This window comes from Macrosteles quadrilineatus, unplaced genomic scaffold, assembly GCF_028750875.1.
Source record: "Macrosteles quadrilineatus isolate MER2022 unplaced genomic scaffold, UCM_ALF_1.0 Scaffold_14__1_contigs__length_3811126, whole genome shotgun sequence".
NCBI lineage: Eukaryota > Metazoa > Arthropoda > Insecta > Hemiptera > Cicadellidae > Macrosteles > Macrosteles quadrilineatus.
The window spans coordinates 2051093-2066960 of record NW_026542607.1 but is presented as its reverse complement, the minus strand read 5'-3'; the positions used below and the strand labels follow the sequence as shown (position 1 = coordinate 2066960).

The window sequence follows — 15868 nt, the reverse complement described above, 5'->3', positions numbered from 1 at the left end:
TTTCAACGTCTCGGCATCCTGACTGTTTATGGACAATATGTCCTCAACTGTCTGATACACGTACACCAGAACATCTCTATGTATGGAAGAAGACAAGATATCCATCAGCATAACACCAGGAACGCTAGACACCTCGACACCCCTCAATGCAGACTGTCCAAATCCCTGAATAGCTTCCCAGTGACCACAATCAAACTCTTCAACAGTCTACCAGAAGAAGCAAGAAGTATGGATGCGGCTGGATTTAAAACCTCAGTGAAGGAAAAACTTTAAAATAGGTCTATCTACTCATTCAAAGAATTAGGTGACATGCCACTTTTTTAACTCGCCGCCATCTCAGTTCAGTTTTTAAATTAGTTTGACACAGTTTATCTGGGATTCCGGTCAGAGAAGTAGCCTTCAAATATTCAAGTATTCAAGTAAGTAAGTACATCTTATTCCCTAAATTGCTACCTATTACAAAGAAGTCTGAAGGTAAAGGAAATATTATCAAAACCTATGGCAGCTAAGTATAGTAAACACAAGTATTAACTTTATTTAACACTTGTAGTTCCAAAGAGAGCAATTTTTTTACATAAAATCTACAAACCTAACAAATAATAATACACAGTTAAAATCCTGCCCCTTGCTAATCTGTAAGAAGTTTTTTTTTTCATTTATAGCATTATAAAAGGCTTTCATAAGCAAATACAGGTATGTAACAATTCTTCCGACTTGGCCTATTGTATGTAGTGCTTAATGGCTCAATAGATTATTTGATTTGATTGTTTGAGAAGTTTTAAAATCAAATTAGCTCAAAATAAAAAACAAACACACAAACTTTTACATTTATAATTTTATAGTAATAATAAGGTGAAGATAATATGATGATACAAAACTCTATAGGAAATTGAAGAAAGTATAAACCACTTACATTTTCTCTCGTGGGCCATGTCCTTCTCACAAACATAGGTCCTGGCTGAAACAAAATGGTACCATAAACGACGTTAAGCAGTAGGAAAATAATATTTAAAAACTCAGAAGAGCAGCTAGAAAGAAATTGAAATCCCTGAAAACGCCAATTTAAAGTATTTATTTTGGTAAAATTTCTTTATTTAACATTAATCTATTAACATTTCACTATCAAACCCATTCCCTGTAGCCGTTAACCTAAGCACTCTTTAAACCTGAAGTGATCCAAATAGTGAATAAATCTGTAACTTGTAAAGGTAATAATTTAGAGAAAATCCAGTCAGGCAAAATGGAAATTAGCTTATTCTGCAGGTTTACTGTGCCATAGATGTAAAAATTACTACTACGTCAATCTTATTCAAACTTACCACATATGGAGGTCTTGTCACATCAGTTTGGAAATCCATTCCATAACCAAGCCCCTGTAACATCATCAACTTTACAACTAGGAATCAGACGTTTAAAAACATGCTACCAAGTACAAACAGTAATTCTTCATACAGTACTGCTTATTGAATTACAGAATTCTTTATACATTAACCAATGGTTTGCCCGTTTTACAAACGTTACCTTTGAATATATAATCTTTGTGGTTTACTAAGCAACATTTTATTTTTAACAAACATAAATTTTTTAGTCCTATATCCATAATTCTTTTTTCCCACTTTCACATCCTATGACACTTCCGAAACTGTTTTACACATTTCTTGAGGCTAGTCCCAGAGGGTTGAGGCACAATCATCTAAATAAAATATATTGGTGATTGGCAGGATTGAACCCCATGCTCTACCAATAGACTAACTAGATCCTGTATATTGGTGAGTACTCAAGTATTAAACTTAGTTAAGTATTACTTTCAATAACTAAAGTTACCTTTAACAACTACATGGGATAACAATGTTGTTTACGGTACTGTACCTCTAATTTAATTTTTTGATTGGGAGGGGGTGTGGTTGCAGCTGTGGAAACAGTTGCTTAGCTTACATTAACTTAACTTACCGTAAATTAACTAAACTACATTAACATTAACTTAGTTTACTTAGTCCAAAGTAAGAAAGGTATTTTTTAAATTTTTCATTAGTAAAAAGGGAGTAAAAAAAACACTTCCAAATCTATATAAATTCAAATTTATTTTAAAAATTGAAATCTTACTACACATTGTAGTCTGCTGTAGAACAAAGAATAATATTACATTAAATTTTGCAAGTTTGATTAAACCTAATTATGATAGTTGTTATATAGGTGGTTTCTTATAATATTAATAGAAAATTTTATGGCTGTTAAAGATATTAAATATAGCACTTGATTTTCCAACTTGAATTTCTTCCAAAATTTCTCAACTTGTTGAGGAATTGTTCCTCTTGATCCAATGAGTAGTCCATATACTTCGAATTTTGATATTTTATATTTCTCTGAATAATATGGGATAGTTTTCTTGTAAATATTTACTTTTTCTTCATGGACTTCCTGTGGCTGATTTTCATTTGTCTCAAGACGAACTGTTGGGTCTATAATGAGACCGAAATCTTTCTCCTTGTCTATAACAATGATGTCACTCCGCCTCACAGAGCCCTCTTCTTCTATAGCCGTGACCTCTTCATAGACCTCGTAACTTTTCTTTCTGAATTGATCAGATATGATTTTTCTGATGGTATGGTGGCGGGTATTTCGTAGAAGACTACTAAATGGGCACTTTCCAAGGACGTGGGCAAGAGTTTCAAGAGTAAATTTCTCAGATACAGGACAATGCCTGCACTGGTTCCCGTCCCTGGATCTCCCATGAAGACTTCTAAGAGGAATAACGTCTCCGACCATTTTCAAGTATTGTTTGAACTCAGCTTCTGTGAGGCCACAACCTCTAGCCAAATTTTTATTGATCTTGTTACATTCTTTGAAAAGAACCACCCCATTCCCTTTGTATGGAAGTTTACACCAATTTTGATACTCTAAGTCTCGTAAGGTTTCTCGCAGTATCTTGGGTTTTGATTCAATAAATTCAATACTTAAATTCAATTTTTCCAGACAAAACCTAATTTCTTCGTCAAATTGACGAATATTAAGTAATATTTTTTTAATTTACTAACTAATAACTAAAGTATTTTTCCTTAAAAAATAACTCTTGGCTAACTAAAAAAACCTACATAATATAATTTTCCCAAAAGGAATCACAAAATCATGATCATTTTTGCATCTTTAAAATAATATGACTATTTTGTTACAGACACTTTGTTTTGCCATAATTTATATTTAACTACTGTATCACAACAAAAACTATATTTTTACTTAAAATATCCTGTATTTGAACTCACCCGAACTACAGGACTTTTTGGTGTTCCTCTCAAGGTAATTTCATCGTAAAACTGTGAAAACAAAATTGTTGTTAACGAAAAGCAAAACAAATCCGTGAAATAATGTTCACATTAAATCAGTTTTGGTAAGTTGATATTTTTTGGATGTGTTACAGTCGAAAGAGTGTAATTGATTCGTTTACTTACCCTAACCCGCTTTGGCTTGAGATCTGCTTTGCCAAACTGCTCATATGCCCTTCCCTGCAACAGCAGTATAATAAGTTAGCATAGGTTATGGTTTAGATTTATTACCTTAATGAATTTAGATAATCCAGCACTAAAATCCCTTGTAAAGCTTATGAAGCTCCAAGGAATACTTTTGGAAGAAATTTCAAACTGAAAGAAAAACATTGACTTAGTAAGTAACTGCAGTTTAGGAACAACATGAAGTAAATTGAGTAAATTGATTTTCAGTAAGAAAACTGAGGATAAATCAAATAGCATAATGTAATGCAACAGGCACGTGAAGTTTTCAAGAACGTTTGTGGAAAAAAATTGGGAAAATTTATAATCAATGAGATTAAAAAATATAAGATGAAAAACATGAACTTCCTACTAAAGCAAAAACCTCAGTCAGAAGAGTACCAAATGACACAAAAGCTTATCAAGGCTGTAATTTGCATCCAAAATGGGTTCTTGATGCACAATTCATAATTTGAAGTCAATTTCAATCACATAAAGACAGAAGGAAGAGTGTAAAATAAATTATTTGATAACCTTATGGATGTTACACAGTTTTACTAAGTGTTCAATTTTGACTATATTTTCAGAAATCATCAAACAATAATATTGCTTTCGGACCAACTTACCCGCCTAGGCCCTTTGTAAGCGCTGAAATTCCTCGGCACAAAAGTTCTCGGTTGGAACGTCCCTGTGTAGATCTGCCGTCGAGGCCACGGCGCAGGAACATTGTCTATCGGACTGATCGTGGGTATATTCTCGTAAAAGGGTCGCACAGTCGGGAAAACCACTCCGGTGGGATACGGGGAAGGCGGGGGAGGCGGGGGAGGAGGAATGTTAGGCAAATGTGAAGGGAATGGTTCAGGAGGAGTAGGGGGTGGGATTGGCCCATACTGTGGAGGTGGTGGCGGTGGCGGTGGTGGTGGTCTCTGAAAATGTGGTGGTGGGGGAGGCCCCGGTGGAATAGGTCCGGGTGGAAATGGAGGACCCCCAAACGGGGGCATCGGGGGTCGAGGTTGACTAAACCTCGGGTGAGGAGGAGGTCGGAACCTGGGTGGTGGTGGTCCTCTATAAGCGGGGAACGGGGGGTGGGGGAACTGTGAGTGTTGGAAGGGTGGGGGATTGAAGGGAGCATGGAAGTGCGGAGGAGGCTGCGGTTGAGGGAACGGAGGAGGAGGGGGAGGCAGAGGGCCGTACAGTCGACCAACGTTCATTGGACCTCTCTGAAAAAAAACCATCACCAAATAACTTGCACCAATAAAGCTAATTATTTGTATCAGCATCCATATCAGAAAAAAAATATATTAGCATATATTTTTAATTTGACTTTAGCAACAATAGTGTATAAATAAAACCAAGACACCAAAGCAAAAAAATCTTTTACACAAATAAATGTGAAAAATGACTTTAGAAACGAGAGTATGATTTCCATAAACTGAATCTGCACTAAAAACTCTAAAAACCATTTTTTTAATGACTCTAAATCATTATTATTAAGTTATAAATTATTACAATAACCATATCAAAATTATCACATTATTGCATTGGTTATGACAGGACCTAATCCAACAGTTAATTTTGTAAATAAACTTTAAAAAGTGGTTTCAAATGTGGAAAATTATTATGTTGATGCACCTTAAAAACACAAAATTGATCTATATATATAAAATCCAATGTATGTATGTTTGTTTGTTTGTCCTTTATGGACTCCAAAACCGCTCGACAGATTGTAATGAAACTTTCAGGCATTATTAAGCATTATTCAAGGAAGGTTTGTGTGAAGTTTAGTGCCGATCCGTCAAAAGGGCTCCGCCCCATTGGCTCTGGAGTTTTCCATGTTAACCTTATGAGTACTCATATTTAAATGGAATTAAAGAATCTTAACAGCTGGTTCAACTAAACAATTTGATTCTGCGATGTTCAATAACATAAAAAAATTAATAGGTTAAGCAACAGGGTGCAGCACTATTATTTTTTTTTAATTTATGACAACATCTATTTTGCAACCAAAAGGTGACTGAGCATAGCGAACGAACTTCAACCTGGAGGCAAGTTAGCATAGCGAACGAGCTAACCTGAAGGCAACTGAGCGCAGCGAACGAGCTCCAACCTAAAGGTGAGTGAGTGTAGCGAACAAACTTTAACCAGGACGTGATTGAGCCATGCGAACGAGCTCATCTTGAAAATGAACGAGCATTTGACATAAAACCACATTAGGACAGGACGACGTCTGTCGGGCCAGCTAGTACTTAATATGTTTTACAACCATATCTAGTTTTTTAAATATAAAGGATGAGTATTTTCTTTGGCAAAAATTTAATTTTAATTCATTGAAATTGAACTTAACTTGTTAAGCTAGTAAAACTAAAAAGGTAATAAGTAGTAAAAAAGTGTAAAACTAGTTTGATAACTTCTTTTAAAGTGTTGTTTAATATTCTACTTCTATCGTAGTACCATTCATCCTGTGATTTTTAAGGTAAACGATCGGTTAAAAGTATTGATTCTTAACACAAAGAGTGAAGTGCTGTTATTTTTTTATTACAGTATACTTTTATCTAAGCAGGTATATTTATTTTTAATTGATACTCATAATCAATCAATAAAATAAGTATAATATAAAATCAAGTACTAATTTCTTGTAATCCTAATTTCAAAACTATCTCTTGTTAATACTAAATATTCATCTCAAATTTACCAAATAATTATTGTTTATATGTCCTGTAAAAAATTTATATCTTCATTTAAACAATTTAGCTACAACAAATAGTATGAAATCGTAACTGAAAATAATATACAAAAAACATACCTGTCTGAAGTTGATATAAGTTCGGAATGGGCGAGTACTTCGTGTCTGTAAAAATTACAAAATTCTTATAATTTCAAAGGTTTTACAATTAAATCATTTAAATAAAGCAGTAACAGGTAAAATCCAAGTTGCATGTTATAAGGTGAATATGTGGAAAAGATTAATGTAGCATGGAGTGATATGATCTGTGTATATGTTTGTTATTGTATATGTCAGCCCTTTCTTAAGCCAGGACGATTAGATAAAAACCAAATGAGAAAAAAAGCATTAGATTGTAATTTGATATTTATGTAAATTCTGGATTTGAAATGAAGAGAGATTATTGTAGACATTTTCCATCACAATAGAAAATGAAATTAGAAAAAGTATTCACGACATACTAAGTTTAATTTGTCAACGAATCTTTGTTATGTTTTAGATACTCTCTCTGAGAACTGGAGACAGGGCTGCATTCCAGATCCCAAAGCTTTGTCATAATTTTTTTTCTATAAAAACACCAAAAAAAGACCATCACCAAAAATTAACTTTACACAAAGAATTTTAGTGACATTTGAAATGAAAACTAAAAGGAAAAATGCTTTATTACAAAGTTAAGGCCATGTGGCCCTTTCTTACAAATAACCTGAAATGATAAGATAAATTTTAAATAGTAAGCCACTTAGGCCGTCGACACACGGGAAGACTGTTTTCCAACTGAAATCGGCAACTAGTTGGACAAACTAGTCGACTGCGTCCCGACCAATGTAGTTAGGTGGGACAGTGCACGCATCGGGGCGACTGCGATGCGACCAGTTGAGGACCAGTCGGCGATCAGTCATTGATTTTGCGTCTGTTTCTTGTAATGCAGCGGCAGCTACAAAGAGCCTACATTGAATATTTGTTTTAACATAAGGATGTACCCAATACTTTCTACGTCCTCTAAGCTTTCTTGATTGTCTATAAAACACCAGGGCTTCTTAATCACTACCACTCATTTCAAACACCATACACAGTACATAGTATCGTTATAACAAAATTAGAACTCATTTACTGTCTCAACTCAACTACAGTCGCGCCCGTGTGCAGATTTTACCAACGCAACTGCAATCGTAATCGCGTCACAAAAAAGTTGGTTCAACTTTAGTTGGATTTCAGTCTTCCCGTGTGTCGACCGCCTTACAGTTATCCAAATATATTTACCCAATACCACTTAACCTGTTTTTGACCACTTTAGCCATTACATAAATCTTAAATATTAATCTTTCTAAACTTACCGCAAATATAATAAAAATAGGATTTTTTAGTTTTAAAAAGAAAAGGGATTTAATATTTAATATTTTAGAACTTCTTGTTTTTTGAAAGACCAACTTAATGTGACGGTTGTGCACAATTTGATGATTTTTTTAATATAATGATTAGGCCTATTAAAATCATAGTTCTAAAATCACAGTTACTTAATCATATTTTAAATATTAATCTTAATTTTTGAGTTAGCAAAGACTGAAAATTGTAAAATATACGGTCTGATCATCTGGGGGGGGGGGGGGGGGCACTACAGCTGGTAACTTCAAACGCATACTTATCTTGCAAAAAAGAGCTGTAAGGACCATCTGGTCTACAATACAGATAACTGTAAGGAAGCATTTACAACCCTCTGTAAAGAAATTTCTAACAGCAACTGCCCTGTATATTAGGGAAGCAATCTTGTATGCTGATAAGAAATCTGAAATCCTCAATATACGTCATTCTATTAATTTGATATCATGGACGATTACTTAAGATTAAACTTCAGAAATGACAAATTAATATGTTAACAAAAACCATCTTCTTTACGGTTGCCATTTGAAATCGTCAATATATGTGATTCAATCAATTTGATATCACGGACGATTACTTAGATTAAACTTTAGAAATGACAAATTAAATGTTAACAAAAAAACCATCTTCTTTATTTCTTTCATCAAAACAAACAACATACTGAAAATATTTTTTTTTTTACAAAACAATTTAAAATTATGATTGTTTATTTATTTGTATTAGTAAACAGTCTTTTGGTAAACTTATAGTGAAATATATGTTGAGGTTTTTTTTATAAATGATTAATAATAGTACATCAAATCACCACCAAGAGGAGCAGATTTTCACAGCCATTACTCGAGACACCTCCAGGTTCAACCTACCCCACCATCACAGCTGCCTATATGAGAAAACCCCATCTTATATAGGAGGTACACAACTATCTACCGGAAGAAATAAGGAAGCATCAGGGGAAGCAGCTGAAGACAGAACTCACACCCTGACTTCAAACTGGATGGTTTTACACCATCGACGAGTTCTTCACTGGAAGGACCAATACCCATAAAATACTCACACCATTGGAAACCTTGACTCAAGTACATTTCTCTAAGAAATTGTAAATAAAGAATGTTTGTCTTATAAGAAAATTTGTTAAAATACTTACTGACGGTGTAATGAAGCTTATATTGCCTGCATTGAAGAGTTTCTGAAACAGTAACCAACATAATTGAAATTCTTTCAAAGTTGAATCAGTATGCTACACGTAGTAAACAGATTTTTAATTGGTTTTGAAATTTAAATGTTTACCCCATTGAAAGGAATAAGTACTAATTACTCACATCATTCGAGGGTTTCATAGTGAGAACCTGTAAACAAACAAAATGTATCACTCACAAATTATAAATTCCAAAGTCTAAATAATAATGACGTTCAAAACGGTTTCAAATACGTTTCATGGAAAGATGAGACTTCTACGATACATCAATAGATCAAAGTTATGATTATAGATACACTACTGCAAGGTAGACATTCAATTGACAAGTTCCAGTTGTAGCCAGTTTTGGAATGAAAGAACTTAATTCATCAGAACCACCAACAAAATGTACTGCTGTGAAACACCGGCCTCATTTCTATAGACCAACTTTTTAACTTAGCCAGTCCAAAAGGCAACTAAATGTAAACCATTTTTCACATGTCACTATCAACTCGGGAGAGTAAGGAATGTTTTGGAATAAAGTAAAAAGTTTGTACAAGAAAACATTTTTATCATAGGCCTATACATTTGAGAGATTTACTAAAGTACTAAAACACTATTTTTCTACAGAGTTGCCTAACAAATTGTAAAACACTTATCATAACAGGGTTCGAAATTTGAAAATTACTCTGTCGTGTAATTCTGCCACTTGCAAGCTCACCTATCCCTGGTGAGAAGCAATTGGAATTCCCTGAAGTCATGAAAACGCTGTGCTTCTAGCCAAGTCTTCATATTTGGAAACACGTGAAAGACACTCAGAGCAAAGTCTGGACTGTAGGATGGTTAATGGGAAATCTTCATTTCAATTATTGATTTTTGTGTGATTTCTGGCATTGCCATGCAAAGAAAATGTTGGAAACCAACCGTTGTTTGACCATTTTGATACGGAATGCATTGTTTACAGAGAAAGAACTATTATTTATTATGTGGTTTCTGTACACCTCACACATTCGATGATGAATCTATCTCTATCTATAAGTTACCTATGATACGTGAAGCCATTTTTTGTGAACACCACTCCTCTCTTATATGTGGACCAATTTCAACGTCTGAGGTGTCAAAAAATTTGTCTCTATTTGTAGTTTGCAATAAGGTTTTAGAATTTGAAAATTCTTACCCTGCGGGAGGCAATCTCAAAGGTAGATTTTCCCCCATAAGAATTACATAGAACAAATTTTAGAACAATAAAACTTAGCTGTTTATAAAAAGAATATCAGCAGCTTTTTGGAAGTAAATAGTATTATTGATGTTTGTAATATTCAGGAGGTTATAGACCAATGGAAATAGTTAATCAGTTTTGCTGGAACAACGTAAAATGCCTCGAGTTCAAAGAAGAAATATTGAAAACAGAAGGAGGAGACAATTAATAGACAAGAGACATTAGACAATAGACAAAGCTTTATTGCACATAACGCCTGATACAAAAATTACAAAAGTAATTCCCAAGCTGGTACATGGTCAATTTATATCTAATTTATATCTAGGTTCCTTAATCTAATTATACCCTGACAAGAGTAAAAACTATTACAATTTATCTTTAAAAAACGTCTGAATTTTGTAATACACTTTTTGGCTCAAAGTCTCTTTCAGTTTATATGTAAAATTTGATTTTGATAAAGTTCTGTATGAATTAGGTAAATGATTGTAGATTTTTAATCCCATGTAAAGAGGCCCAGTTTCAAATTTTGTGTGCGAATGTTTGGGATATTGAAAAGTTTTGTTATTATTTCTCGTTTGATAGTTATGATTTATCTTATATTTTTCAAAAAAGAAAGGATTTGCATGAACATACTTTGCTATTTCAAATATATAAAGAGAAGGTAATGTTAAAATGGAATGTTTTTTTGAAAAAAGGTTTACAGCTTTTTTTAGACTTCTGGTGAAAAATAGTTCTGAGAATTGACTTTTGGCAAGTGAACACTTTCTTGGCCTCTGCAGAGTTACCCCATAGAGTGACGCCATAAGCCAGCAAAGAATGAACATACGCATGATATACTGTCAAGCAGACTTCTAGCGGCGTGACCTTGGATAGTACAATTAGTGAATACCTTGTTGACCTTAATTTTTTATTTAGATGATGAATGTGATCAGACCAACTTAATTTTGAGTCTAAATTTAGACCTAAAAACTTAACAATTTTTGTATTACTGATTGTGGTGTCTGTAACTCTGTTTCTGAGTTTAAATTGAAGAATGTTAGTTTTACATTCATTTAATTTCAGGCCATGGCTCTCAAACCATTCATTGATTTGTTTAATTGTGCTGTCAAAAGTTAATTTAAGTTCACTTAGTGTTTTTCTTTTTAAAAGAGCAGTTGTGTCATCGGCATACAAAGTGAAAGCACAGGAATTTGTGGAAAGGCAATTAGGCAAGTCATTAATAAATATAATAAATAATAAAGGCCCAAGTATGGAACCTTGGGGAACACCATATGTAACGCTGGCCCAGTTAGAATAATATTTTATTGATTTTTTTATTACTATTGTGCGCTGCTTTCGATTGAATAGGTATGATCGTAATAATTCTAGTGCCATTCCCTCCAAGCCAATATTCTTCAATTTGATCAGCAGCAACCTGTGGTTCACACAGTCAAAAGCCCTGGATAAGTCACAGAAAACTCCTGCAGTCAACTGTGACTGATCCAGAGCTTCAAGGACACTACTAATATAAGTAAAAAGAGCATTATGTGTGCTTAGATTTCTTCTAAAACCAAACTGCTCTTGACACAGTTTTGAGTTACATTCCAGGTAATTTGCAATTCTAAGATGAATAATTTTTTCAAAAATTTTAGATACATTACTGAGTAAAGAAATTGGTCTGTAATTTTGACTATTATTATGTGTGTCTTTTTTTTAAATTGGTCTGATTTCAGTCTGGAAATTCACCCTCACTAAATGATTGATTGATGAGTCAAGCTATAATATCAGAAATAATGTCAGCAGTCCATTTCAATAATTTAGTGGGAATCTCATCCCAACCACAAGAATTACTATTACTTAAACTTAAGATAGCATTTTTAACTTCAAATTTGTTGGTAAAAGCCAAAAACTGTAATTTATCTGTATTGTCTGATTCTAAAGAGTTTTTACTGATGTACTTGTTATTGATGAAAGAGACATTTGGCACATTTAATATTTCCTTTATGTTGGAAAATTGAACATTAAGATATTCTGCAATTTCTTTGGGTTCATTTATCACCCTATCCCCAACATAAATTTTAGTAGTAGTCTCCGTTTTTACTTGAATGCCCAGTTCTTTTTTAACAACTCCCCACATAGCTTTACTCTTGTTACAAGATTTAATAATAAAATTACTATTATGCAATCTCTTAGCCTGCAAAACTACCTTTTTGAAAATTCTTTTATAGTTCTTAACATAGTTCAAAAATGATTTTTGTCTACATGTATAAGATCTACATTAATAAGATATCTTATGCGTATGAGAAGAGTAGGAGAAGAGAGGCCTGGTCCAACAGTAAAGGAATCGAGATACACACTCACTTGGATGGATGAATAATATTTCCCAGTTCTGCTATGCAGCTTGCTTTGTAAGTGAAAATGCACGAATATAAACATCGTGTTGTCACTGTGGCAAACTTGCCCAATGTCAGATCAAATGAATATATATATGTATATCCAAGAAATGTTTACTTTACTATTAACACCAACAGGTCGAGACTTTATATAGGTTCATTTTAAGATCATGGCCAACAAAAACCGTATTGCAGACCACACCTCTCAACTAGCGGCATTTTTAATTGCAGTACGCTTCTTAAACTTTGATATTGCAACAATGGGCAGCATAGCGACACTTCTCATGTGATGGCTAGACAGTCATTAATGAGGCAAACTTGTCTGTACTAGAAAGTGTATCAGAGTGCACCTTTTGGCATCAAACTAAAACGTTCCTGAATTTCTGATCAACCCTTGTATTCTAAACAACTAGAGGAAAAATCTTACTCTAAAATCGTAACACACTCTATAATGAACTCATTCAAATATGTTTTATTTAACTAAATATCTGATTCATAGATGGAATATCTATTACGGTATCTAATGCCAACACTTAAATTTAGATAGGTTACCATCTGCATCAGTTTGTTTAACTTTATCAATTTGTAAAGAAATCACATGCAAATAAAACTATGAGTATCATAACTCACCACTGACAATCCAGGCTTGATGTACCCTCCATAAGTTGGTCTGTCTTTCTGCAAACAAAATCAAAACAGATTTTTGTATTTAAACAACAGAAAACACCACTTGCACTAGAAGCAATGATTCCAAGATCACTGTTGGAGAATGGGGTAGAGACATTTCATATTACTGAAAACTTAAATAGACATCAGCAAATAAGACAAATCGTCAGTGCAAATTTTCAGGAATATAACAGGATTTTAACTTGAAGTACTTGAAGAACATAATACTGTAACACTTAATCCTAATTTATCATCAATTTTAAAATAACCGAATAATTTCTCTTTTACACTTGCTCTTTCCATAAACCTGAGTCAGGTTTAAAACTGAACTACCCTTTGGGGTTTTGCTTGAGCAGTTTTACATTATCACCTTAATAACTGGAAATCTTGATATCTGGAATTCCTTGATATCTAAAATTTATTATATCCCCTTGTAATTCCCATGGATCACAATGTTAAAAGTACCTTATAAGTGAAAGGTGTTAAATATTTAACCTAAAAAGTTGAATTTTAACGGTTTTTTATCAGTAGTACTCAACATCTATAACCCATATTTTCCCGTTATAGAGCACCATCGTTTAATTGAAGCTTTTAAAAGCATACTATACATTGTACTGAATTTTCTGAGTTGCGAATAATTTAATTATTAACTTACCCGGCCCCTTAATCTCCACTTGGTTGGACTGGTAAATGTTTCATTGTTGGTGAATTTATTCTGAAATAACAAAATGGTTACTGTAACATTCATCAGTTGGAAAACAGGTATTTTTGTACCTATTTATTGGCTGTTGTTTTCAATTTGAACATGATTTTGTGTATAAATTAGTGTTGAGTGTATGAGGGAGATATATTACTAAAATCTGAAACAAATTACTAAAAGAGAACGAACTGTCTAATTGAAACTCTCACATACTATTTTCAAATTATAAATCGTCATCACAAAAATTATGTAGAACTATATTCTTCTGTCAATGAAATTATAAATTTGGGTATGATTTCTACCAACTCCTTTTTCACTGGTAAAAGAGGAAAAAATATTGAATGTACCACTAAAAGTGTGGTTAAAACTAGTGTGTATAAGAATATATATCTTAAACAAATATAAATTTTGACAAAAATTCGTAAAATTTTTTTTAAGGAAAATTACATTTTATTGAAGAGTATTGTGACTAAACTAAACAATAAACATTTTTATTTAATACAATGAAATAACAAAAATATTAAGATACTAATTTTAGTTAAGAAATAAATTAACTACAATTTTATTAATCTTTACCAAATATATTGTTTCTACTGTAAAATGCCAAAATAAAAATAAAACAGTAAATTCCACACTCATCAGTAAATTTATTAAATAAAACCCAAATACTTACAATATTGGTAGGCCTTTCTGGTTTGGGCTGAAAAAAATGTTAAACAGATTAAATAGATAAATTATTAATTGAATTTATTAATTAAGGTAAATTTTTACAGGTTATTTATGTCGTGTTAAAGAGCTTTTTTAATACAATTGAATTTATTCTACCTTTCACATACTTTCTCCTCTGCTAATTTCAACATAAAATATTTTTCATATAAAACCAAAAACCCACGTTCTTCAAATTTCAATTTCAATACAAATAAAAGCTTAAATAGAAATATTTCAAGTATTGACAAATTATGATATAGGCCTACTAAAGAAGTATCTTTTTGTAAATCATCAAATCTATTAGTAGTAGAGACATTCAATAACATTTACTCAAAATTGGTACTTAAGATGTACTATAAATATTGAAATTGAAAAATAACACCAACAAAGAGCCAAGTTCAAAAAAGTTTAGCTTGCAGCATCTTTTCTTTTCATAATCCTTTGATTTAAATTACAAACAAATTATTTGATAAACAATATATGGTAATTGTCACAAGGACAATATCCTATTTTTAAGTTGGAACCCTAAACAATGATTAAAACTGAACAAGCATCATACTTACCACCAAGTCTATTTTAACATGGCCCATGTAAGGGGGGGATACGAATGAGTCTGATTTGAAACCCTGTAAAAAACCAAAACCAAAAGTTATAAATAGCAACTAACGAACTAGTTGGAAAAATGTTGTTTTTTTTGTAAAATAGAAAAAACAGATAATCCTCTCCAAATATAAGTTTGCATATCTGATACAAAACTAGAACATTTTTTATTGATGTACCTATTAGTTGAATCTTTAATGTGTTCCGAGTATTGCTATTCATAATCAACCTAATAAATGTTACAAGTTGAACACCTACCTTCTTGATCTATACCTTAAATCAAATGTTCCCGACTCGACTTACCGATTTCCGTTTTCCTGATTCCACAATGGAGCCCATTGGAGGAAGATTTGCGGTGAATTCTGGTGGAACTGAGACCTACGACAAAAAAAGTAGTCACTGCTAAGTAAAGAGTTTAAACAATATTGAGATGACAACTCCAAATAGACAAGAACTCAGGTTTTGCCCATCCCCACTTCGTTCATTGAATGTTATTCAACCTTTACCTAGGTCTTGTATATTGAATACCTTAGCTACCATCCTACTTTCCTTGTAGGCTATTTATAAAATATCACATCACAGGTTAAATTACATGTATAACTTTTACAGGTTACAATACCTCATGACTCAACAAAAAAATGTTTGCACCACAACTTTCATTCTAAAACTATAATTATTACTGGTACACAAAAAACTTATGATTTTTTGCAAGAAATACTGAGATGAGTTGTATGTAACAATATCAATTGTTAAAAGTCCACAGTGATTATCAGACTTCATACAACAGTATCAGCCAACACAACCGTGACTTGGATTAAAATCTAAATCAGCTAAGAAATGAACTAATG

The 15868-nt window shown here is 32.8% G+C and overlaps 1 protein-coding gene across 1 annotated transcript in view; it reads right to left on the bottom strand.

Annotated features, from left to right (window-relative positions):
- Positions 1 to 15868, bottom strand: part of LOC129005020 (uncharacterized) — a 37908-nt gene that overhangs the window by 19171 nt on the left and 2869 nt on the right. Inside the window, exons 4-16 of the mRNA XM_054433768.1 lie at positions 15324 to 15398; positions 14984 to 15046; positions 14386 to 14412; positions 13668 to 13727; positions 12977 to 13024; positions 8901 to 8927; positions 8726 to 8767; positions 6286 to 6330; positions 4109 to 4702; positions 3447 to 3500; positions 3261 to 3311; positions 1320 to 1373; positions 914 to 958 (exon numbers count right to left, since the gene is read on the bottom strand). Of these exons, the coding sequence (XP_054289743.1) occupies positions 914 to 958; positions 1320 to 1373; positions 3261 to 3311; positions 3447 to 3500; positions 4109 to 4702; positions 6286 to 6330; positions 8726 to 8767; positions 8901 to 8927; positions 12977 to 13024; positions 13668 to 13727; positions 14386 to 14412; positions 14984 to 15046; positions 15324 to 15359 (1146 nt within the window). The 5' untranslated portion in view covers positions 15360 to 15398. The remainder of the gene's footprint in view (positions 1 to 913; positions 959 to 1319; positions 1374 to 3260; positions 3312 to 3446; positions 3501 to 4108; positions 4703 to 6285; positions 6331 to 8725; positions 8768 to 8900; positions 8928 to 12976; positions 13025 to 13667; positions 13728 to 14385; positions 14413 to 14983; positions 15047 to 15323; positions 15399 to 15868) is intronic.